Source organism: Polypterus senegalus, chromosome 6 (assembly GCF_016835505.1).
Source record: "Polypterus senegalus isolate Bchr_013 chromosome 6, ASM1683550v1, whole genome shotgun sequence".
Lineage (NCBI taxonomy): Eukaryota > Metazoa > Chordata > Cladistia > Polypteriformes > Polypteridae > Polypterus > Polypterus senegalus.
In genome coordinates, this window is record NC_053159.1 from 114,574,293 (window position 1) to 114,600,374 (window position 26,082).

The following is a 26,082-nucleotide window of genomic DNA, read 5'->3' on the forward strand; positions in this document are numbered from 1 at the left end:
AGATACACTTTAACGTCCCACGAGACAAGGCAGTGAGACAACATTTAAAACAAGTTCAAGGACATCTAACCAAGCAGTTGTTGGAATGCCTTTGACAGACAAACATCATGTGCTCCCAGCTCTTAAAACAATGACAAGTGACTAGCAGAACATGCAGCTTGCCAGCAGCAGCAGCAGCAGCAGCGGGAAGCCAGCAGATGATCTGACTGCTTTTCCTTAGCATGCGTTCAGCCGCCCCCACCCCCTTCACAACACCAGCAGCGTTATACGTCCTGCGAGAAAGATTTAACCACGTCTGAGGCCGGAAATAAAGGGCAAGTATTGTTTATACAAAAGTTTTAAAGTAAAAGTGAAAATAATGCATATGTAACAATTCCCATGCAAATAACAATCTCTTTAAATTTTATCTCCAGTATACCAAACCCAGGGGTGGGCAAGCAAAGTGAGAAGGGGGCGCGGAGCCCCCTTGTAAATAAATAAATAAATAGGAAGATTCATAAATAAATAAATACATACATAAATAAATATACACACACACTTTGGTCTGAACACACACTGGAATGACTATAAAGCAGGAAAATTCAAAAGAAGGAAAAGTTCTGACTTGGCAGTCACAGCCACAGTAAGGCATTATGCAGACATATTGCTGTTGGTATAAAGGAGCCCCACTAGTGTTTCTTGACACACTTCTGCTGAATGATTTTTTTGGCTGAAAGTCCTCAGTGTTAGTGTGTCACAGAGAGGATGTGCAGCATTGCTCATAATGTTTTCATTCTCTCCTTCGCTATGACCTTCAGTGGGTCCAGTGTATGTCCTATAACTGAGTTTGCCCTTTTAATTAGCTTGTTTGATTCAGTGGGCCTCTCTTGAATTGATGTTACCAGCCCAACATACCACAGTTGAAAATCGCACTGGCCATCACAGAGATTTAGAAGATGTGAAGGATGTTCCTTGCCACATTAAAGGAATGCAGTCTTCTAAAGAAAAACAGCCTAAGCTTTCCTTTCTTAAATACTTCCTCTGTGCAATGAAACCAGTCATTATTGTGGACATTTTAAATTAATCATTAAACATTGTTTTGTACAGATTATCATGATGCCATTTTGTATACTAATAATTTTTGTGGGTGCTGCCATCTTATTTGAGGCTGTTGTGTCTGTTGCTAAGCATGTGACAGAGCAACATTTTAATGTGCTGTATAATTATCATTAATATTTAAGAAGGTAGAGTACATCTCATGGTATCCAGGTTATTGGATATTAAAATATATCTTCATAGAATCTTTGCCACTTTTTAGTGTAGTTAGGTAAAGATTCTTGTTATTTTTTGAGTATGGTGTATCTTTTTATTTCTGTGTATCAATATGTCCTATCATGATTTTTGTGTCATCCATTCGATAAAAAAAGGAAAGCAAGCCTTAATAACTATTATTGCTATATACAGGATAATGTATAAATATGCAGTGTAGTCACACATGTGTACATGGTAAATGTTTATAGGGCCCTAACAAGGGAAGTCCGTCTTTCCAGTGCCTGAGGGACAACGGCTGCGAATGTCTGCTTCTCTTTCACCTGCAAACTGGAGCATGAATACCAAGACAAGCCATGACGTCACTTACAGTTGCTCCTCTTCCAACCCTGGGGCTCTTTAAAGCATGTTAGCACCCAGAGGTTGATGTTCAATTGAGAACTCACATCTGATGACCACTGAAAATGAACATAACTAACTGGAGAGAAACTCATTAAGTGCTGGCAGACATACCCTACAAAGGACAAGAGGCATCTGTGATTTTTATTTGAATTTTTTCCTTTGCCTTAATTTTGTGTGTAATAAATTGGGTACCAAGTCTGTCTCCAGTTTTTTGCAATCTCCCAAGTTTTGTTGTTACAATATGTATAATATTTTCAGGATATGTAAAATTTTGTGAGAACTTATGTGACTGGTAGGGGCTTGTCTGGGGAAAAAACACCACTATAATGGCATAGGGTAGGGAATAATCTCAACAGGGAAAAAAGAGAGAGTGACCTGTGGCTGGTGAGAGCAGTGTGTGAAGATGGGATATATGCAAGACTGGTTGCACAGAATTAAACACCAATGGGGTACATCTGTAAGAGTGGAGACATAGAGGACTGGCAAGAGGTAGCCACAGGAAGGAAAACTGGGACCAGTACTTTCCCCTGCTGGTGAGTGGAAGATGTAAGCAAGGGTGTCAAACTCAGATCCTGAAGGGCTACAATGGCTGCAGAACTTCTAGTGTTTTCTTATATAGTAATTCAATACTACTGTTAGTGGAACATACTACATTCATTTTAATAATTTGATTTTAAGATTCGAAGCCCTTAATTGTTTTCTTTAACTTAAACAACAGCCATACAATAATAAGATGCAAAGCAAGCCAACACCTGGGTGCCAATCCATCACAGAGCATACTGATACACATCAACACACACTCACCAATAGAGTCACCAATCAGTCAAAACTGCACATATTTGGAATGACACACGTTTAACTGGGACACAATGTAAGTAAGATTCAGGGCTAATAATAAAAGTGCCAAAGAGCAGGCTAAATTGTGGCTGTCTAAAGAAAACACCATTAACAGATTACTTGGACATGAATCCACCATATGCAGGCTTAAAAAGAAAAGCATCCTCATATTAAATAAGGCTTTATGACCAACACCCTCCAAACCCCACCTTATTAATGCACACCCCCTTCTCATGTGCTATATATTACCTTTGATTCCTGTATATCTAATCATTTTCTTCTGATGATGACTCCTGGTGTGGGTTAAAAGCTTAGAAATAAACTATTTTATGACAAGTGACTCATCTTCTCCTTTTGTTGATTTATAGCTACAAATACTGTATGTTTATAAGTTAAACATTAGTACCAAATTCCTTTTGGAAGACTGTTCCCATGCTTATTTTTTATTAACAAAAAGACATACCGTACTTTCAAGGCTGACAGTTTTCTTCCTTTTCTGTTCAATAGCTGCTATAAGTGGAGAAAGGGAGCTAGAAGGGGGCTACCGTTCTCAAGAGTTTTCTTTGATACTGCCTTCCCCATTGACTGTACAGGAAATTACATAACTAGATAAGGATGAAAAGAAAAACCCATAATGGAACTAGCATGGACTTATTTTTCAGTTTGAGTATAATATCTAGTGGCAAGATCTACTAACTGTGATTGACCATTCAGTGACTGTTCTACTTTAAGAATATTAAAGATTGTAACTTTCTGATTTGTAGAGAGAGCAAGAAAGAAAAAAACACCCATCAATCTTTCTTGTTGGGTATATACTTCACAATATATGAATATTACATTTTCCTGTTGATCTTCTCCAGGCTCTAACCCTCTTTTCAGTCTGCTTTCAGGAAATTCAGTTAACACAACTGAATCTATCTACCACCATGACACATTGAACTCCTTCACTGCAAATTTGCTGCTATTAAATTGTTGTATATCTGTTAGGTTTTTTTTTTTTTTATTTGTTAAGTTTAAAAAACATACTTCAAAAAAGGCAATAACAAATAAAGGCAAATGAAATGTAAATCAAGGAGCTGGCGCAGACACTTGTCCTGAATTCACAAGGCTGTTTTTGCATCATTTTTTCACTTTGATTTTCGGGGAGTGTTTGAATTCAGCCCTCTGTAGGTTGATAATTTTCATATCCATCAAACGATGTGGCATCCTTTCATTCCTAACACATTACCCAGTCTATATCAGTATAGATATCCAGCAAGATTTTTTCCCATTGAGATCTGATGTGCTTTCAAAGTGTTTCTTTTATTTTTTTGAGCAGTTTATATAGTGACCAATTGGGGAGTCAGTAACATGTAATCTTCAAATAGCATAAAACAGTATAATATACCTCTAAAATTAACAAACATAATATTCTCCTCAATGCTCAATCAAATATAGACTCACGGGGAGCCGAAGCCTATCCCAGCAACATTGGTCTTAAGGCACCAATTGTCCTCGGCCCGGTGTCTCTCGTGTTCACCAACACTCATTCCGCAATTAGGAAACGGCTGATGAGAATTCCAAAGCATTTATAGCTCCTAAATCAGTGGCCCATCTTCTTTGAAACTGGGAAAACTCATGGAAGATGGTTTTTATCTTACAGCTAAAGAAAGAAATACTTAAGTGTTTAGAAATCGGGACGGATAAAACGAGAAAACCGTTTCAGGAATTTTAATGAATTATTAGGAACTCCTCCGGCACAGTAGGTGGCGCTCAAGTGTTGGAAGTTTTCCGTTTCATATACACAACTCCACGTGCGAATTTAAGAGCAGATTGTTTGCAATAACATCTTATCTCACGGTAATGGCGACCTGCGAAGTCTGTCAGGAAGAGGTTTCTAAGTATCGCTGTCCGTGCTGCATCATCAGATAGTAAGTGAGAACAAGAAAAGGCCGCGCTCGAGTGTAACATTGGCCGCCGAAGCGTATTCTTTAGCGGTTGATAACCTGACTTGGTCTATCACTGGATGTGCATGTGACAAGCATTTGTGCTGTTTGGAAAAGATATACGGTGTTTCCTAAACTGTTTTCGGGTAAAAGTTAATTTCAGACAACTCGCTTTCTCTTCCCAATCTTTAGAGTAAGAAAGGCCAAGTAGTGAAAAAGTTGATGTTTAGTTACTTGTCCGAAGCAGCCGCTGTTCATCGAGTTCAGTTGGATGTGCCGTTGATGTCTGTTAACGTTATTTGTCGAACTAATACAGTCGTTCATAGTTAACGTTGAAGACGTTAAACAATATTGTAATGGCTTGGGGGGGTGGGGGTCTGGCTAGGGCGGACGGACGGACACATGGAATAGACCTTTTTACCCGGCTCATTGGCCTGTTTGACTTCTTCGACTTCGATTACGCCATGCGGCTCAGGTTTTTAGCCGCGCCACACTTACCCAGCCGCATTGTCCGCGTACAGACGGCTGCCTACCTCACCGTCTCCCTCTGTTCATCCGGGATCAGACGCGATCCATATGCCGCAGTGTACCCCGAAGGGCATGGCTCATATTCGAGGCGGGGGTGTCACTCTCGGGTCCGGACTGTTTGGTCGCTACAGCATTGAAATGAACAGCGGCCTCCTGACTAACCATCTCCGGTTTGCTTCATACTTTATGGAAATAATGTTCTTGTACCCCATACAAGCGAGACATATCTTAGACTTGACTGTTCTTTATTCTCCTAGACTTGGTGGGTTTAAAAAGGAGGCGTGTACTGTAAAGCGAGTGCTTCTAAAAATTGACAGTGCTCCGTGTGTCATATTTTTTTTTTAGCTGCTAATGCTAGATGCATGACATTTACAGGAATTATTTTTTAGTGTTAGATGTCTTTAGCATATAACATGTTTTGGACCAGTGTTGGATATTTGGCAAATTATAGCTTACTGAAAATTGTAAAATTATGTTGTGCCTTAGAGCAACTTTGGCTCTCTATATATCCACTCGAAATTATATAACAGCTTTCAGATTCTGATAGTTCCAGCTAAAGAAGAACTATAACATGAATAATAAGATTAAAGGCAATAGACAGTATTGTCAGCCCAACCACCTACTGAATGTCTCCATGGGCACATGAGGTTTTGGATTATATGTGCTTTTCAATGCAGCAGTAAATTAAACTGGAGCTGAAATGTTTGATCAGGCTGTGAGTAAACCATTGTTGTATTCAATTCAGCCTAAAAGAAATAAACAGTTTTTTCAATGATAAAATTAAGGTAAAATTTAATGAACACTAGGGGAAAATGAGATCTTGGGTTGTGATGTCACTGTAGGTACCAGAGGATAGAAGGGTTATCATAGATGATTACAGTACATAATCATGTGCTGACTCGGCAAAATTATCTCGTTACAGTTTGGAACATTTCAACCCATTAACAAGAAGGCTGCTGTTATAGTTTTGCTACCAGTTCATTCTAGAATTTTTACGTAATCACAGTATGAATGATTTGTTTACCCATGCTTCATTTTTTTCTTTATGATGTTTGGTAACTTCAGCGCCCCTGAGCAAGCAGCAAACAATAATATGTAACACTTTCTTGTATCAGTCTGATCCATAACATTGACATCATTTCCAAAACTTTCCCCATGGGTAGGCAGCATATTTGAGGCGGAGGGTGGAAGGGGAAAAATGGTCCATCTGAATTTTGAAATTGTTTCCCGTATTTTTAAACTTGTATTTGTGGTTTTGTCTAGTTTGGTTGAAAGAGAAATTGAGTTACTTCCTAAGTGTCTGAATGTACAGGACAGTGTTAACAGTTTGACCACCAAGTATAAAGCCTGTCAAAATGGCTCCCTCTGCGCTCAAGAAAATGGTGGCCATAACTGCCACTACTAGAGTGTAACCCTTTCAAGGGGAAGATGGTTGATGCAGTTCCCCTGACTGTCTTTTGCTGTCTGATCTAAAGTACTGTAATCGATTTATATCTCACCCTAAGTCTCTTGAAACAGGAGTGCAAATCTGAACGTTGCTGTGGATCCCATCCTGTGCACACTTTAAAATATGCCAGGCACATTTCAGATTAAATACAGAATAAGTTTCAGAAATTTCTTGTTAAGTTTAACCAAAGTATAAACAATGTTGTATGATGTTTTGAATAGTCCTTGAAGTATATATTTATTTATTTTTGGGGGCAGTATGTGTCATTCATCCAGTATTTTAGCTCTGTGAAAGCGTTAAATGCACAATAAAAAATCATCTGGCTTTATTTTTATGTGTAACAGTAGCCTCCATATGTGGAGTGAAAGATAATGCTAGCTTTACCAAATGTGTTCTCATCAGAAGATGTGGCAAGAAATCCGAAGTTGTCCCAGCATTGAACATTGAGATGTACCATATTGAAGAAATGATCAAAATTATTGTCATTAGTTTTCTGAATTTATTGAAAACTGCTTGATAGGTTTCTACCAGGAGAGGGCAACCTTTTTTTTTTTTTTTTGTTGGTGGGCTAGAATGTCAATAATGACTAGTACCATAGGCCATGTAAAATATAGGTGTCTTTATGAAGCTAGGTGATCTGTCACGTGTTAATGACAAATATTTAACTTTTTTAAGAGTAGTTGCATGTAAGTGCATTTTACTCCTAATCAAAAACACGAATTTGGTTGATCCACTACCGGAAAGTATTGCCCATTCCAAACTCCTCCTTTCACATTTGTGAACTGGGCTTTTAATACTGATTTGTGCACAAAAGTCTGAGTTGCACCTAGAGTTCTGGCTTCAGGGTTGCTGCTGCCAGCCAGATCAATCCCTGATAAAATCATGAGCAAACTCGTTTCTAAAAACACACAAACAAGACAAATGCAAGTAGGCTGCCAAATCTTACCCCTCTGTATGGCAGTGCTACAGACTTTCCCAATCCATATTGTACAGGGTGGTCCAGATCTAATTATGCAGATCATCTGGATGACTTTGATTTATGTGGGGACGATTCCAGTTCGGCGCAAAGACGACTCTTCATGTCGTCAATTTGCACACTTCTCGATGGTCGGGGATTTGTCGGGTGATTTTTCTATGTAATAAACTTAAGTTATAGCGTACTGAAAATTGCATAATTAGATCTGGACCACCCTATACAAGCTTGGTTAATGTATTTTCTGCATGACACCTCAAGGCAGCTTACATTGTTTCCACCAGCCTACTATAGCATCATCTTTTTAAGAACCCCTCAGGAAGGCTGGAATATTAGCTATTTATTCAAGAACTCCATGGGGCAGAACTCTTTAAAATTAAATTGCAACAAAACTGAACTCCTGCAAATTGGCACTAAAACACAACTTAAGAAAACAAGCTTCTTCTCAGTCACTCTTGATTATGATCTCATCAGACCTTCCTCTAATGCAAGGAATCTTGGTGTAATTTTTGATTCCTCCCTTTCTTATTCCACCCACATAAACCACATTAAGAAACCTTCCTAACACCTCTGTAACATATCCCGTGTCCGCTTATTTCCTCTCCTTCTGTAATGCTGAGAAACTTGTGCAGTTTTTATCACATCCTGCATCGATTACCGTAACTCTCTACTGGCAGGTGCCACTACTAATCTTGTATCACGGCTCCATCTGATTCAAAAATCTGCTGCAAGATTCCTAACACGGACCACCAACAGCAAGCGCATCACACCCATTCTTCTTTGCTTCCACTGGCTCCCTGTCCCTTGCAGAATTGAATATAAAATTCTATTAATAACCTTCAAAGCTTTAAATGGCCTTGCACAGAACTACATCAGTGATCTTCTCCATTACTATGCTCCTGTTCGCTCACTAAGGTCCTCTGATTCTGGCAGTCTTGTTGTGCCCAACACTAACCTGAACTCTATGGGGTGACAGGGCCTTCAGCTGCATAGCACCCAGATTCTTGAATGACCTCCCAAAATGAATGAGATCATCTGATTCCATTCATTCTCTTAAAAAAACGGAAAGCTCATTAGTTCAGGAAGGCTTTTAACTTAACCTGACATTCTGCCGCCTCTTTCAGTTTTTCTCTCTGTCCATATGCTCAAGATTAATTTGTGTGTGTGTGTTATATCACAAATTATTTGCTAGGCATTCTTTTAGTATTGAATTTAGTATTTTACCAATTCTTTTTGTAAAAATTGATTGATTTGTATGGAATGATTGCAATAAAAATTAATTAAATTAAAAAAAAAAGAATTTGGTATTTTACTTTGGTTTGTCTTTTATTCTGTTTAATGCCTTTGTATATCCTTTATCTGTTTTTTAATGTCCTATTCAGGAAACGTCTGTATTCAATGTTACATGTACCTGCTGTTTCTTTTTAAGACTCTGTGAAGCGCTGTGAGCATGGGAAAGGCACTATGTAAATAAAATGTATTATCTGTGTCTGGGCTGTAGTTTGCACACCCCAGTCTAAGTTAAAGTGTTTAAAGACAGTGTTTGAAAGTTCAACATAATACTCATGGCCATGTAATAGGCTGCAGTGGTCAATCAGTCATGTCAAAAGCCACAGTATGCTCAAATCCACTGGTAAAAGTAGCTTTTCATGCATTGCAGGGTATTGTAATTTCATGGAACACATACGATAAAACTGTTTCTATGCTGTTACTGATGCAAGTTGTTTGAATTATTTAAAGTGATTAAAAAAATTCAGATTTCTGCTCAAATGTGGGAGTTTTTGTGTTTTGAATTGGAATTCTACAGGGGAAAGGTAGAAGAAAGCATTCTTAAAATTTTATAATGCTTTCGGTTCTGACTGACCATGGAAACGCCACATAATCAAAATGTGTACTGCAGGTCCTTAAGAGATTGCCATAATGGAAGGTAATATTCTTAAGTGTTTGTCAAGTCTGACTCTAGAAGCCAATGGTTAAATATTTTAAACTCTTCAATTAACTATAGTACAGTATCTTAAACAAAAGACAGGTTGTTTAAAAGATCTTTTGTTTTTGTTTCAGTTGCTCTGTGAACTGCTACAAGAGTCACAAAGGTAGGAATACATTTTTGTTTGTAATATAGAATGTTAGGAGTCCATTCTAGTAGTGCTGGGTGGTATACCAGTTCATACCAAAAACTGTTTTTTATTTTTGGTATGATATGGATTTTTCTTATACCAGAAAACTGGTTTAAATAGCCTAAACAACATTAGGAACGTGGCACAGTGGGAAACTGTTTAAGGGGGGGACCTTTTTCACTGGTGCACCACAAAATACGCATGCAACAGAGTACATGCGTTAGTGGAGGTATTGTGCGGTGAAAATGGACAGAGAACATTCTGAAACTGAAGCTGTAGCAGACGACAAAGTTGAACATGATGACACAGAAGAACTTTTGACAAAAAGGTGCAGTGTCTGTTGTCTGGAGATACTTTGGTTTTAAAAGGTCGGATATGGACCATTATGTTCAAACGTGTGAATACTGTTTCTATACTACTGAATAATACTGCAAGCCAAGTTGTACTTGTTTTACTTTTTTTCAATAATGTGTAATGTACCTGGTTACTGTGTAATAGTGTGACGACGCCGGTCCCCTACAGACTCCCTCTTCCTACATGGGAGTCTTTTGAACCAATACTGTCGATAGTTATGACCGAGATGAGCTGAGAAATCTCATTGAAGCCAGGGGATTGTGGAAAGTGCTCAAGTGCTTTTGGTTTTACTTTGACAGTTTTTAACAAAAGTATCCGTTGTGCAGTGTTCAGAAATATACAGCACCCAAATAAATAGCAAATCCATAAAGCCAGTGGAACGTGGGGATAAAATCCATAATAAATCCGTTAAAACGCAGTCTCTCTCCTTGCCCGATCGCAGCACACCACTTTCTGTCTCCACAGCTCACCCTTCACTGGCGTTGCTTTGCAGCACGAACTGCTTTCTGCCAACCCCTGTTTTGGCTGCCGATACACTGCGCAGCCAGACCATTCGAAGTTGGCACACCTTCCTTCGTGCTCGCTCAGTCGCTCCTCGGATCCATTGGGAGGTGGTACATTTCACTCGCCCCACTCTCCATGCTTAGTCAGTGGGTGGAATCAACCCCTAGATCGCCTAAGCCTGCTCTCCCACACGGAGCCCCAGCTTGTGCTGCCTTCTCTTTCCTGGTGTCTGGATCATCTCCCATGACTGCCTTTTCCCTTCTTTAACCTCCTTGTGTTCTATCTTTTCATTTTTTTTTCTTCCCCCTATCCTGCTGGCCCATAAATACACAGTACGTCTCTGTGAGCGCAGCACCTTATTCACACACCGCAGTAAGACAACAAAGCAATTGAGAACGATCGGGTGCAACTTGCCCCAATCACCTCATCAACTCCCCACGGTCATGTAATCGCGCCCACAGAGATGGATATGGCGAACTGGATTTAAAAACGGACCATAATTTTTTTTTTTTTTTTTAACGCCATAGACCCACTATACCACAAATAGATAAATGCAAGTTGTGGCGTTAAAAAAAAAAAAAAAATTATGGTCCGTTTTTAAATCCAGTTCGCCATATCCATCTCTGTGGGCGCGATTACATGACCGTGGGGAGTTGATGAGGTGATTGGGGCAATATAGAGAGAGAGAGAGAGAGAGATATCTATATATACTATATATAGAGATATAGAGATATAGATATAGATATATATATCTCTATATATAGAGATATAGAGATATAGATATATATATCTCTATATATATATATATATATATATATATATATATATATATATATATATATATATATATATATATATATATATGAGAGAGAGAGAGATAGATATATAGGGGTGGAAGAGTACAGACACTGGATGGAATTTTGTCAGGACCAGCTAGGAGCAAGACAGCGAGGCATGCTGTAGACTCCATGTGAGACAATCCCCCTAAACTACGTACTGCCTCTCCTGCTTTAGACTTAAATCTGTAGCCTGTAGAGCATTTGAGGTGCAGCAGGTGAGGTGGGGTGGGTTTGTTTATTTGCTTCAGTACTGTTTCTTCACTGGTACTGAGGGCTAAAAGCTGTCATTGATACCAGTCAACATTTTAGTACTCATTAAACATTAGTGTCTACATACTTTTGGCCATATTGTGCACCTCCCGCATGATTCCAAAGTTTTCTACAAAATTAAACAAGATTTTTGCGATGGATTTTTCAATTCTGTTTCATTGGCTTGTTTGTTAGTGCTCTTTAGCTTGCTAAAATGACACAGGCATCATTAGCTGTTAAAATGTAAATATAATCTAACAGCTTTAGACCTGTGTAATCCAGTGTTCCAGAGATATGGAGTGTATCCTGGTGGCACTGGGCACAAAGCACAAACTGGTCCTGGAGCAGGCACTATTCCATCACAGCGTGCACACACACACACAACACCTACTCAGTACTCTCACTTGCACACTGTTAGGAACCACCACTCAGCCTAACCACTATATCTTCAGGGATGTTGGAGGAAGCGCAATGCAGATGCAAAGGGAATGTGTATACTCCACACAAATAATGCCAAGGTGTTGAATCCATTAGGCAGTGGATTTAATTCTAATTTAAATAACTGAGTCATATTTTTTTTCCTAGATGACTGCAAGCCTAAGAAAAGTTCAGTTTCTCATTCTGAATGTCCAGATATTGCAACACCATGTCAAAAATTGAAGACCAATAAAGACAAAGGTATATAATTAAGAATATTTACAGTACTGCAGAAATGACTAAGTAACTGTCATTTACAGGGTACGATCTTTAAAGGAATTAAGCATTGTCAGGCTTTCATTTAAGACACTTCTCAGTTATTTAGTAATAGATTCTTTTTTTTTTTTAAGTCAAACTAGCAGTTGCAGGGATTCAGGATGCAGTGTTCAGATCAGTGCAGAAAATGCATGCTAAATATATCTTTTACATCACTAGATTGTTACATTTCCCAAATGTCTGCTCTTCAGATATCACATGTTATCTCACATTTATAAATTGTCTTCATTGCTATAAAGGGACACCTGTGTTCACAAAATGGGCTGTTTTTAGTTGCATTATTTCTATGTTGAAGTGCATTTTGCTTTAATTTGTTATGAATTCAAAAGGACTCCATTGCGCCTGACTTCTTGGTAAGCAAAAGACTGTATGCTTAACAAATGTAAAGTTAGGAAGGTCGCGTGTTCATTCTGCAGGTGTATGCATTTTCCATAAATCCAGAGGGTCAGTGCGTTTTGATTTTGAATAATTTAGGAAAAATGGTCGCATTCAGAATGCATTCTGGGGGCTACATGGGACTTTTTTTTTTAAATTCCTCTTCTGCCTGCATAAGTAACCTTAGTCCCACTGCAACACTAAATTGCATCAGTATTAAGTTGGATTCCATGTATTATTCCTGACAGAATGCTAGCCTCTAAATGTCAACTATGTGCTGTGCAAATTCAGTAAAACCTTTGCCAGTAATTGTATATTATGGTTAAATATTCAGACAAAATTCAGTTTTTAGGGTGGCTTGGGGAACCTGTGTTGACATTTGGAATTCCTTACAGACAATGCCTGGGCGAAGATTGAAACACAGAAATTTACACCTATTGGCACCTGCTGAAATTCCGGTACTAGAATGCCACTTTCTTGAATTGTGTAAAAGAGTTAATTAACAGAAGCTTTTTGTATGCCCCAGAAAAGTATGTGAAATGGGAAAACCTGCTTTTACTTGCCATCATTTTTATATCCGAGGATGAACAATTTCTGAACTATACTAAATAATGTTTGTGTGTGTGTGTGTATATATATATATATATATATATATATATATATATATAATTCACTAAGGCAAGACACCCATGGAAAGCAGATTCACTAAGCCGCCGACAAGTGAGACACCTATGGCGCACGCAGGAAGGAGCCACGCCCACCAACTCCAAGACCATTGGATACGACGACAACTCGCAGAGCCATGCCCACCAACTCGGATGCGACGACACAGGAAAAAATGACGTCATTTATATTCGTCTGTCGTAGAGGCCACATGCACCTCTGACCCACGCTGACTGTTCATAGAGGCATGTTTCTCGCGGAGGTGAATCGCCATATGCAGTGTGTAAAACGGTTTGCGAGGGGTATCCCATGGGATCCTTAAAACATTCCTTTACAACTGAGGTTAAAACACCATGAAGTATGCAGTCTTTAAAAACCGAGTTTTCGGTTAAGACGCACGACCGCGTGCACCATAGCAAACTGTTTTACACACTACATACAACAATTCGCTTCCGCGACAAACTTGCGTCGTCTTAGATGCTCCTGCACTTTGTACATACCCCCTCCCACCTCGCTGCTACCGTGGTCGGGTGTCTTGGTGGATTATACTGTATATAGAAAGGCAGCCAAAACCGCACAGAGCAATGAAAAGTCTACGTGAGTCACCGGTGCATCTGGACTGTGCAAAGACAACAACTCGAGTGACGAGTTGGAGGTGGGCACATGAGCAGGCAGTGCATACTGAACAAGAAATCAGCAGACTAGCATGACGGAGGGAGCGGAATGGACATCGTCGTCCTCCTCTCCTCCCATCCCACCCTTAGCGCCGCACGGACGATTGTATGTTGGTTCGTTCCATGCATTGTTACAATGTTGCTTTTCTTGCTGATTTATTACATTACCAATTTTCTCCCTGTGCTTAAAAATATTAAAAAACCGGCCTGATTATGAGGCATATGGTACGCCGCGGGTTGGCTAGTCCTTTATAATGAATCTAAGACTACTTTGAGTCCCCCGATTTACGAAGTGGCCTTTAAGGTAGAATAATCCTTTCATTATGTGACTGACTTAAACAAGTCAGCTGTCATTTGTTTTCCTTTAATGTTATCTCTCCAAGCAGTGCTACCACTTTTTTAAACCAAGGTGGACTTTTTTTTTTTTTTTTCCTGTTTAAGAAGTGAACGTATATGGGTTTCTAGCTTAAGAAGTGTTTCTAAAAAGCTCCCAGTTAGCAGAAAATGTTTTCACTTGTGAAGTTACTAAAGAGAACACCACAGCTGATATGAAGACGTATTCAAAACCAATAAGCTAATTTTTCCTTGGGCCAAATGTTTAACTGAATTTTTAAATTTGATTTTGTCTAAGTTTTACTTGCATAGTTTCCCAAGCCTGCTTTCAAATCTAGTTACTGCCTGTTCTTCACTAGCTCATTGGAAGTTAATGTTCTTTTTAAATTTTGAGTCTGGGTTGTTGATTATTGGGCACAAGTTATGAAAATCTATTTGTGTATAACAAAGTAAGCAAAGTTTAAAAATACTAAAGTATGTAAAAATAGCATTTATTTAGATTGTTTATTGCCCTGTAGAAACTGCATGGTCCGTTGAAGATCTTCTGAACGACGAGTCTGATGTTGTGCCACTACAGAACCTGAAACTTTTAGGTATGTATTTAAAGACTTCGACTGTCTTTGTTACTTTTTTTTTTTTTTCCTCTCTTTGATTGTATTTCTGTTCTTCACAAATGCATCATTAGGACATTTGTGCCCAAAACACTGGTAAACAAGGTTTTTTTTTTTTTTTCCCCCCCTACATAAGTTGTGTGCCAGATAGCTTTTGTGATGCTGATCATGGTAATAACTTCTAAACTTTTCTCATAATGCAAGATTTTTGAGAAATGGCTAATTTTGTAATATAAATTACAAAATTTTCAAATCAGGATGTTTCGCATAGTCACGGCTGCTCAGGGTTAGCAGCCTCGCAGTAGCTCATGATCTTCTTGGATCAGAATCCTTATACTATACTAATGTGCCACAAACAGGAAGTTAATATCACCAACCATTCCCATTTTATTAAGGTGTATCCATATAAATGGCCCACCCTGTATTTTACAGCCATAACTGACCCAATTTATACTACTGTAGAGACTCGTTTAGCTAGAATATTGCATGAAAATATGCCTGATCATGTGTGCTTGGGTACACTCGGGTATGCCAAGCACATCTTCAAAACTATGGCTTTTTTCCATAGCAACGCAACCCTATGTATACCTAGCAGCTGCAGTCTTTCTAACTGATGGCAGTGTCAATGAGTATTACATTAGAAATAAAACTGTTACGCTCAAAGGCTGTGAATTTAATTTAATTTCTGAAATGTCGTACCAATGCTGCAATAGCCATGACAGATTTTATCTGTGGTGAGTTCACTTTAAAAGGGTAGCCTGTGATGACCCACACAAACTAACAGAGTTAAGTGCATCTGAAAACTCGAGAGCCATTGCTTCTTTGTATGCAGCATGTTTTTGTTTTTTTTTTTCCTCTAATTACGAGCCTGCATCATGTACAACATTGTACATCTCAAAATGTTGCAATAGGTGTAATGGAAGCATTGTTTAGATGAAACAATGAAATAAAGTTGCAGGGAGATTATATTTAAAAAAAAAAAAAAAAAGGCACAGTACGCTGTAAATATGAGGTGACATAACATGTTGTATAGTCGTAGTTTGTGAACAGCCTGTCTGAAACGGAGTACCACAACAAAGTTTTTGTTGTATTGCAATGTGAGCACAAAGCTGTGATGGAATTTAAATGCCTGCAACAAGTCAATATAAAGGTTAAAAAACAAAAAAAAAAATTCAGTCCTTACTGAAAATGTATGTATGTGGCTACCCTATTAATAACTACGATATGAGGTATTAGGTATGAAATTTGTGTACAGAGACTGTAGCATTCCCTCGTTGCACAAATGATATTCATATTAGCTGAACAAGTCACTTGGTTTAAGGGTCTGCACAATAATGAATAAATACCTTGACCATTTTATCAGTGCAGGGGATTAGCAAAGAACTCTGCTTATTGAGTCAATGGATATATAATCATACAGTGCACAAGGCAATATGCAGAGAATAGATATGTTAAAATAGTGTATAGTATTAAATTGACTTCTAAAATAACCAAATTAAGTCACAAGTGTTACCTTTAAACTACAGATATGAAAAAGCGCTAACAGATGAATGAAATTAAAAAAAAAATCGCCCTTTCAGGCACAGTTTTCATAGCATGAATTTTGAGGAGTTTTCAGTGCAACATGAGAAATGATTATGAATTTTCAATTATTTATAAATAAAAATTATTAGCAGTGGCTGCTAAAAAATTTGCAGAGTGGCCTCTCAATAAAATTTTCTGTATGTGGGTGATCACTGCAGTTATACAAACCAGCAACATAAGAACAACATTAGTTATCGTACAGGCGGCCACAACATTATAAAAATTCAGCTGCTGTCAGAGGAAATCTATAACTTGCTAAAAGTTTTAATAAAGCACAATTGGACATATTCCATGAATTTTTGTAACATCTTTACTGTTGCAGTCAAGGATGTCTGTGGTGATACATTTGTGTCATTTGGACATTGGGGGGGGGGAATACATCCACTAGTGCTGTCTGTTAAATGTGAAAGTTTCAGTGTGTAGTTGTGTGGTTTTTTTTTGGTTTTTTTTTTGTTTGTTTTTAATTTTTTAAAATTTTTTTTTTTTTGAAGAATAGGGAAAGCTGTGTACATGACATGTGGATACTGGTATTCCTCCTCAGAACAAAAATGTATTTTGCTGCTTTAAGTCAGCTATTGCTGAAACTCATATGCTTTTGATAGCTAGTTCTATAGGTCCCTAATTCCAACATGCTGGTCTGAACACGTTGTTCATCAGGCGCCAGTTCTTGCTGTGTGCGTCTATATACTGTATGCCTTTGTATTTACAGTAAACTGTTAACTCACCAGAACTTCAAAGAAGTCAGCTAAAAGATGAAAATGTACCCTAAATGTGCCTCTAATTTTCTGTTCGGGTCCCTTTTTCTTTTGGCAGGTCAGTCTACAGAATTGAAAGACTTGCTGCATAATCCTCACCTCAGGCAACTGTTAAGAACTGTAGATGAAGCCAAGAACAAGGAGGTTGTCATGAAAGCTGTAATGCAGGAACCTTTGTTTGTGGAATTTGCAGATTGCTGTCTGAAAATTGTGGAACCAGCAGAAAAAGAAAATGCTGTTCCTGGTGATTTAAAAACACAATTGTAGACAATTGGAGCTGAATTTGGTCATGTCTGTATGCTAATAGACGAGGTGTTGAGCCTTCTAAGCCTACAGCAGCACACAGCTAATTGAAGTGAAGTTGATGCTTTGTGGACAATGTATGCATCCAAATGGCAACTATATTTTCTTTTATATAAAAAAAGCAAAATATTTCTGAATAATTTTCTGTGAAGCTGCCACAGCTATTAAAAAATGTTTAAATGAGAAACTCTAGAGATAGGAATTAGGTTTGGAATTCACAGGATTGTGGACCATGGCCAGTGCTGGTAATCTGCTTACAGTGCCACCTCAAAGCCAGTCGCCTCCAGAGACTGTAGGAGTGTTCAGACATTTGAAGGAAGGTCTAGGTCAGTGTGTGTGGTCCCAAAATATCAGGCTGTGGTAACACTTTCTGCATCTTTAAGATATTATTTTGATGCGAATTAGCTTTCAACTGGGGGCTTCACCCCCCTTTTTTTTGCAAGAAATTTTCATATAATTTCTCCTGGCAGAATTACAAAATACTTAAACCTATAATAATTACGAATAGACATGTTGATTGTAAATTGGAGAGTATTTTATAAAGTTTTATAAATGAGTGCAAAGCAAGGTGATGTATTGAATACTGATTGAAAATCTTTGCGCTCTACGTTATGGTTAGGTGATGGAGATAGCACTCAGCAGTGTCCAGGTAAGGAATTTTAAAGCAGAACATTCTATAAAAGGTGTTTCTTAAAGTGTACCCGTCTAGAGATTTAATTTATTTGAGTGCTCAAAATCCTTGAAAAGACAATGTCCTAAACTGTAATATAAGGCAGTCCCCCACTGTTCACCCCCAACTCAAATTTTTGGGTTCCAAAGTAGCCTAGTTTCTCTTCCTGACAAAATGGGATATGTGTCCAAAATATGGTTGAGATTGGACCAGGGGTGTGGAGTTGTATAAAGAACAAACCCCCACACAGACCTTTTGTATTGCAAAAAATGGTTGTATACTGCCCTCCTTAAGAGTTTGTTTCCTGCCAGAGACAGTGCCTCCATACCTTTTTATTTGCAGAAAGGAAGTTTTCAAGGGTCCCATTAAGTCCATCAGCCTTTGTGGTTAAGAATGGATAGTGCGATATGAAGTTGCTTTCTATATGGATGACGTCCTCTTGGACAATCCTCATTTTAAAATATCACCTCTCTGTTAGTCAAACTCTTCAGTAGCCTCTTGGGTTACTAAGTTCATTCTGACAAATCCAAAGCAGTGCCTTTAGGAAATCTGAAGTTAACATTGCATTCCTTTCCAAATTAGCACTTCAGTCCAGTCATGACAACAGTGAAAGACCACAGTAGGTGGAGATGTTTGACAGTTTCATGGTTCAGAACAGAGTCCAATAAAAATGAATGTCAACTTCAAATACTTCACTTTTAATCTTCGTTTAAACTAAAGAGTCTCTTGGTCCAAGGCTTACCTGTCATTAGGAAACAACACAACTCTGTTTTAGAAAGGTCTGGATTTCCAATGGCAGCAGTTGAATGTTTATAATTGCTCCTGCCAGGTTGACATTTATTTCATAGTGGGTTCATGAAGACCCTAGGTCAGAGTTATTTGTTTTGGATTGTTGGCTTTCTTGATTTTGCAGTATGTTGTAGAATTGTGGACTGTTGAATTTGCAGTATCAATTTACTAAATGGAGACCTAGAAATCAAAGGAGATGAAACATGTTTATCTGTCAAAACAATTTTATCAATTTGGGGATATTCATTTTTAAAATATTTTCTTGGTAGAAAGTGTTCTCTTATTAAAATAAAGGGGGAAATTCCATCAGGCCTGCTTAATACTATAATGCAAAATATTTAAATTCAAACTGATGACAATGGGTAATGTCACCATGGTCCAGAACTGGTTAGTGCTGTAGGGCAAACGCTCCCTTGATATGGATAAGCGGGTTATAAAATACTGTAGGTGGGATAAGTCAGGAAAACATGGTGGTGACCTACAGTAAATAAGTCGACACAAGAATTGAACCCATGGTGCTGGATTGGTTAAGCTGCATTGCTAGCCATTGATCAACTGTGGAGGCCATGGCAAAGAGTGATTTTAAATAAATAGGGTGCTCAGCCTTTGGAGGGGTGTAGTTGTTTGGTAGTGTGGTGGAGTATCTCCAGGGAGTAAACTGGGGCGATCAGCTGATCCTGCAGATACATACAGTTCAGTCGATTGCCTGATTAGCGTTCTGGGGTCTGTCATCAGCAAGCCTGAATTCCTATCTCTATATGAAAGGAGTCTAGGTAGGGGGAAGGTCAAGAAAAAAACTGATTAGGTTCAGTATCACTTGTCTAACACAGTGTGACAAAAGGACGAGGCAGAGGAGCAGGTATTCCCACAGAGCAGTGAGCAAACAGTGTCTCAGAGGTACATCGTCCCCCACTGATGAATGCAGTTGTCCTTCCTAGGGATCCTGAAGATGCTACGAGAGGGCAGTGATGGGCAGCTGGCTCCGAGTGGACCAGCAGACACCAAGGGAGTCCAAAATGGGAACTGCAGCTACTGGTGTCTGTCAGCTGAGCAACCTTTTGGGTGAACTGGGGAAACCAGGAGTGAAAGTCACGCAGGGCTTGGGAAGGACATGAGAAAGGACCCATGTGGTTTTATTTTGGTGTGGGAGGTTTTTTATTGGATTTTAACTTGTAGCCTTTCACTCATGTTATGGTTGAAGAGCACTGCATTATGGACACATTTTTTTATCTGTGGCTAAAAGCACTGATGACTACCTCCCACTGACTGTGTGTATCCTTATTTACCCGGCCTCACCCTCTGTTTAATTCTTGACAGTTCCAGGTGCTCCCTTTTTCAGACACGTTCCTGTAATGTCCTTTTCTAAGGCTGTCATTGTTTTGAGGTAGGGGTTAGCTTGATTTTTCCACGTGTAAAATTTGTATTTCTGTGCATGTAAATTATACATTTGACTACAAAATATAAATGTGAGATGTTACCTTTATGAATAGATACTGTTGAAACAAAGATCAAATCTTAATATGTACTGTATGTTAACATGCATTAAAAGGGAAAAAAAAAAAAACATTCATAGGGTGTAGTTACTTTTTCGCATGGCAGGGGTCCATGGAAATGTGTTCTGTGGCAAAGCATGGAAGGGGTCCATGGCAGTGTGTTCTGTTTTAAGCTTGTTTTTAAATTTTTAATAACAATGTGGCAGGCGATTGAGCCAGCACAGCAGCCAGCTGGCCCCACAGGGAGTGAGGGGTAGGGTGGTCCAGAGATGGGTTGCTCCTATTTAGCAATTGAAGGAGCAGCCAGTGGCTTTGAGGGTCGTCTCGCGGATGGTGATGGGATGACGGAGCCTGGCTTTAGGTTCAGGGGTATATTACCAGCGGAGGTGGCTGACCACGCTTGCCCACATCTCCATCTGCTGAGTGGTCCCAGGGAATAAGTAGAGGAGACCGGAAAGAGAAATGTTCTAGAGATTAGAGACATACACCCCAATTTTAACATGTTCTTTTGGACTTGTTTAACTCCCACAAGGATATTCAGTTTTATGGATTCTTTTTTGATCTGCAAAACAGTTTTGCAGATGATTGGATGGGGATTAACTGTACTAAGCAGTCTGCATACATTTCGTGTCCCAGTCCATCCTCAATAGTTGTGTATCCATGAACTGGGAAACGGGTAAAACCAAGGCTGTGGGCACGTGCGGTTTCCCAGTTATCAAACCTGAATCCTGGGTTGCTGCTGGGCCATGTATTTTTGACTGAAGTCTGCTGACCTGGATTAAGTCCTGGGATCAATGATTATCATCCTTTTCAGTTAATCATTGATCCATTCATTTTTAAAGTCACTTCATCCACTCCTAACATCTCCCAGAAGTCTATGTTAGCACAAATAGTGACTCTAAATTGGCCCAGCTAACTGTCAACAATAAGCTTTTTTATTATACGTTGCTTACAGAAAGTCAGCAGTAGACTTTTCAATGTGTTTTTATTTTTAGCTTTGGTACACATCAAGATAAATATTACAATATTTTTTGTGAAAATTTCAGATTATACAGAGGACACAAATATATATTCGTGTTTAAAGTGCATTAAGGAATAGTGTCAGACATTTGTTTTACAATGCATATCGTGCCTCTGCTGTGACAGCCACCATCCATCAATCCCATAAAACAGCATCATCTATCTTTGCATCTGGTGCTTGGTAGTGTTAATAATGTGAAATTACAAAATCTACTTAAATAGTGGCAGTAGGCTTAAAAAATAAATTCCACTCAAGAACATTCTCTTGCTGTGCTTTTGAAACTTTTAAAAGGAGTGGCAATAACAGCTAATTCTATAAAACCGTTACAGCATCCTAAGTCTTGTAGCCCTTATAAATAAATAGCAGCTTTGTATTCCTGCCTTATTCTTAGCCCCTTAGTGCACCTTATAGAAATCTTTCATTAATGCTTTTAAGCATTGAGCTGTAATTAAAGCTTCAACATTAAATCACCATGAAAACATTATTAAAACATAAAATTGTAAATATTCTGATTCAAAACAACAGGTTTTACAAAAAAAAAAATCATAAAATTTACCTCATAAGGTGATACATTAAATTTCATTACCAATTCAACAAGTGGTGAAATATAAATCCTGACAAAGTGTATTGTTAAACTATTTAAAAAGTATAAATATATATATATATAAGTATAAAAGAATCCCAACTTTGTCTTAAAAACACAAGTAGTGTTAAAACTTAGCTGCTGTAACATCTGGATTTTAGTGCAGCTCTGCAGAAACACAGACGGATGGACGTGATAAGGTCATCACTTATCAAGCAAGATCTGATTAAGGCCAACAAGGCCATGGTCGCTCCTCTCCGGTGACGTGTGTGCGTGGAGAAGAGGAGACTGCCCGAGATGAAACTTAATGGCCACCTGGGGAAACAATCAAGAGGTCCAACATTAAAAAAGGAACGAACAACACATAAGCATCAGACTCCGAAGCGTGTTGCTTACTAAATATTCCAAGCAGCAGTAGCTCAAGACTACAATTTAAAACCAAACAGGAGAAAAGACCTTTTCTTTGATTTAGCAGTAGAACCCTGCAAGTCATTGAAAGCATTTCAGATGCTGTTTCAGTGCCTTTTATATGTTACTATTATCATTTTTGTTTTCAAACTCAGCTCTGTTCTTTAAACCTAGACATTTTACTAAAATCGCCACTTCCAGCGTTGTAGCTGCAGCAAATCTTTTCGCAAAGTCAGATTTACAATCTTCAGCGCATTGGTGGGCTTTAACATTTAGGGGGCCAGATAAACTGTAAAAAATAATTGCAGTTTTTAGAGTCACAACTGTACTAATACATACTGACATCAAATCGTGCGTCTCTGGAGTCCCATAGGTGTCAGGCAAAAAAAAAAAAACAAACTCATTCAAACTGATTATTTTTATTTTTTTTTTCTTATTTCAGAAGCTATTTATTTTTCTTGGTATGCAGTTTAGTGAAGCGGAACCATTAAGAGTATAGCCAGCCAATAGTTTCAGTCTATTCTATGCTGATCAGTGCCATTATCTGACTAGATTTTAAACTAACCTTTTTTTTTTCTAATAATGTTTCCACCACTGACTCTGGAATATCATGTTCTCGGAGAAGATTCCATAAATCCATTCTCGTAACTTCTCCTGCGTTTGAACCTTATTTCAGGACTCCTGAAAAGAACCGTTTAAATTGCGATTCACACACTTACAGTTCACTGAACTGTATGCCAGGAAAAATCATACGGGGCTTTGTAAAAAGCACTGGAGTGCAAGGGGCAAAAATAATTAATAATAATCTGTTCAAACAAATTAATACAAAATGGGGCTCAATAATAGTGAAATAAGAGGGGGGAAAAAAAAAACGGTCGAATGGGTTTTTCTTTTTTTTTTGGTTGACACCTACGGAGCGCCGTATCATTGTCCATAATGCACAGTTGCAATCTCTAAATCTCTCTTACATTAACATTCTTAAAGCTAAGTTCCATTAACGATATTGAAATGATAGAAGATATTTTGTTTTGTTTGTCTGCTTATTGTACTTGTGGAAGTTACAGAAAGTAGGTGGTTAAAGTATTCGACCCTATCTGGAAAGCCACTGTACTTCCATCTTACATCATTACAACCCATAAAATCAAAAAGTGCAGAGTATTTTATTTCTCTGTGTATATATTTTGAAACATTTAGAGCTTGGTAAACTAAACAAATGCAAATTGACAGTCATGTTGTGAAAAATGTTGTTGAAAAAGTAATTGACCCCTTCATATGATTCACAGTCAATACTTGGTAGCAGCACCCTTTGCGGCAATAACTGCTTACAAGCACTTTAGATAGCCATCTACAAGCGTTGCACATCTGGATGCAGGCAATTTTTCCCTATTCTTCCTTGGAGAACTGCTCCAACTGGGCAAAGTTTGAACGCTTTAGTTTGTGAGCTGCGATTTTGAGATCACGCCACAAATTTTCAATCGGATTCAGATCCAGACTCTGGCTAGGCCACTGCAAAACCTGGATCTTCTTTTTGTTAAACCATGCTTTGGTTACTTTTGCACAGTGTTTCAGGTCATTGGCTTGCTGAAATTGGTAGCGTCATCCAAGTCCCAATTTCATGGCTGACATTTGAAGGTTTTCTTCCAAATTCTGGACATACATTTTACAGTCCATTCTTCCTTCAATATGGACAAGGGATCCAAAGCATGATGCTCCCCCCACCATGCTTGATGTTAGGTATGGTGTTTGCCGGATCATTGGCAGTCCCTTCCATCCGACAGACAAGCGCCTTTGTGTTGAGGCCAAAAAGTTCAATTTTGGTCTTATCAGACCAAAGTACAGGACTCCAGAATGCAGGACTCTTGTCAAGATGTCTGTTGGCGAATTCTAATTGAGTTTTCAGATAACATTTTTTTTAGTAGTGGCTTTTTCTGGCAAGTCTGTCATATAGCTCCTCTCTATGCAAAACCTACGATATTGTAGTCTTGTACACATCCACTCCAGCTGCAGTTACTGAGAGTCACCTTAGGATTTGCTCTTACTTCTCCGACTAGTCTTCTTGACATTTTCTTTGTTATTTTAACAGGGCGGCCTGACCTAGGCTGGTTCACTATGCTTCCAGTTGTCTTCCACTTCGCTATGATGGCCTTCACAGTGCACACACTGAGGCTAAGGAGCTTGGCAACCTTCTTGGCACCATTGCCATCATTAAACTTCTTAATCATAGTGGTTCTCAAGTCATTAGAAAATTCCCTTGTCTTCATTTTTGTCAGGTTTTGAGGTTTCACCAAATAAGTCACTTGTACAGATTTTTCAGTTGTGTGTGCCCAAGAACTGGCCTGAATAATCACCTCTAGACCTGTCAACAAGCTAGAGGATTCATTGCTTGATTGTTTCCACACGTCGTCATTACCCTTATTGCATTGTTAACAATCGTACAGTCTCGGTTTCACTGATGTGTTCTTTATCATTGCAGCATAATTTGATTGTCAGGATTCTTTAATGAAAATGTATTGTCCAAGAGGCCCTTATTTATATGTAACAGTATGAAACTAAAGATGCATCTCAAAGAAAAATATTACAGGAAATTTAAACTTTGTCAAGGGTGTCGAATACTTTTTCAACCCCCTGGGTACATGGTGCGCTATTCAGATGTTCAGATTGGGTTAACTGTTTTGAAAAACATGCAGGTTAGGTGGACTGGCAATGCAAAACTGGCCCCTTATATGTATATATCTATTGACCGCAACCCTTGTGCCTGATGCTTGCTGGGTTTGGCCCCAGCTTCCATCTGGCCCTGCTTTGGTTAACTGGGTTTGGAACATGGATGGCTTCATGGAAAGTTATAGCATTTTACATGTTTTTTATTTACTTCAACAAAGAGACATTTGTATCTATGTGTAACATCTGGTGTTTGGGCCTTTAAACTCGGTCTATGGTACATTACCTATCAATTTCTATATTTACAGCATCATGCATGACAGTACGGCCAGGTAATGAAAACCTGAAAGTTTCAAGATCTGAGAGCACCAACATTACAGTTGACTTTGAATAATATGGGTGTTTATCTTCACAGTGGCTGCTGGTTTTCACTCCAATCTATTTTTTACTTTAATGTCCGTTTCTTATTTAACTTCTTGCTTGCTCTAGAGTTACTTTGAGACAAATTAAAAAAACATTTGTTTTTAAGTCTTTCAGGGCTGATGTTGACTTTTATCAAAATTCAGGGGTAGAGCACGGTAATCAGCTGTTAGCTGCGACAAAACTCGCCCTTACATTTAAGTTTGACTCTCTTTGCTAGAAGGAAAGTTAAGTAGCTTTGTTTAATTTGAATTCGATTCCCTGCATGAGTAGCAAAGAGCAAACCGCCTCTAGAATGGCATCAACATCTGCCAAGAGACTACTACTACAGCCACTGCCTCCATTGATGCCGAACTTGCACCAACAGCAGACACAGCACGTAGCAACAGACGTTTTATATTGATCTGTGTGCTTTTCAGAAAACTGAGTTTTTTGGAAAAAAATATTCAGCCCTCAAAGAGTTAAGTCAATGGTAGCTAATCTAGAATCAGTCAAATTATTACAGCAGGACTTGGACAGCATGCAGGTTTGGGGAGATGAAGTTTAATGTATGTAAATGTAAGGTG

The 26,082-nt window shown here is 38.6% G+C and overlaps 2 protein-coding genes across 2 annotated transcripts in view; one reads left to right on the forward strand and one right to left on the reverse strand.

The window, feature by feature from the left end:
- Positions 1–4,101: 4,101 nt before the first annotated feature.
- On the forward strand, positions 4,102–20,501 carry znhit3 (zinc finger, HIT-type containing 3). The gene is made up of 5 exons (XM_039756830.1): positions 4,102–4,397; positions 9,422–9,453; positions 12,009–12,101; positions 14,740–14,814; positions 17,230–20,501. The coding sequence occupies exons 1-5, from the start codon at positions 4,330–4,332 to the stop codon at positions 17,436–17,438; spliced, it is 477 nt and encodes a 158-aa protein (XP_039612764.1). The 5' UTR covers positions 4,102–4,329; the 3' UTR covers positions 17,439–20,501.
- Positions 20,502–21,325: 824 nt separating this feature from the next.
- LOC120531421 (unconventional myosin-XIX) overlaps positions 21,326–26,082 on the reverse strand; it is a 76,450-nt gene continuing 71,693 nt past the window's right edge. The window contains exon 24 of the mRNA XM_039756826.1: positions 21,326–22,345. Within this exon, the coding sequence (XP_039612760.1) occupies positions 22,235–22,345 (111 nt within the window). The 3' untranslated portion in view covers positions 21,326–22,234. The remainder of the gene's footprint in view (positions 22,346–26,082) is intronic.

Excerpts from the sequence above, each read along its gene's own strand:
- znhit3 (XM_039756830.1), top strand. The coding sequence starts at position 4,330 with ATGGCGACCTGCGAAGTCTGTCAGGAAGAGGTTTCTAAGTATCGCTGT. Across the intron at positions 9,454-12,008 it reads CTGCTACAAGAGTCACAAAG|ATGACTGCAAGCCTAAGAAA; the intron begins GTAGGAATACAT and ends TTTTTTTCCTAG. Across the intron at positions 12,102-14,739 it reads GAAGACCAATAAAGACAAAG|AAACTGCATGGTCCGTTGAA; the intron begins GTATATAATTAA and ends ATTGCCCTGTAG.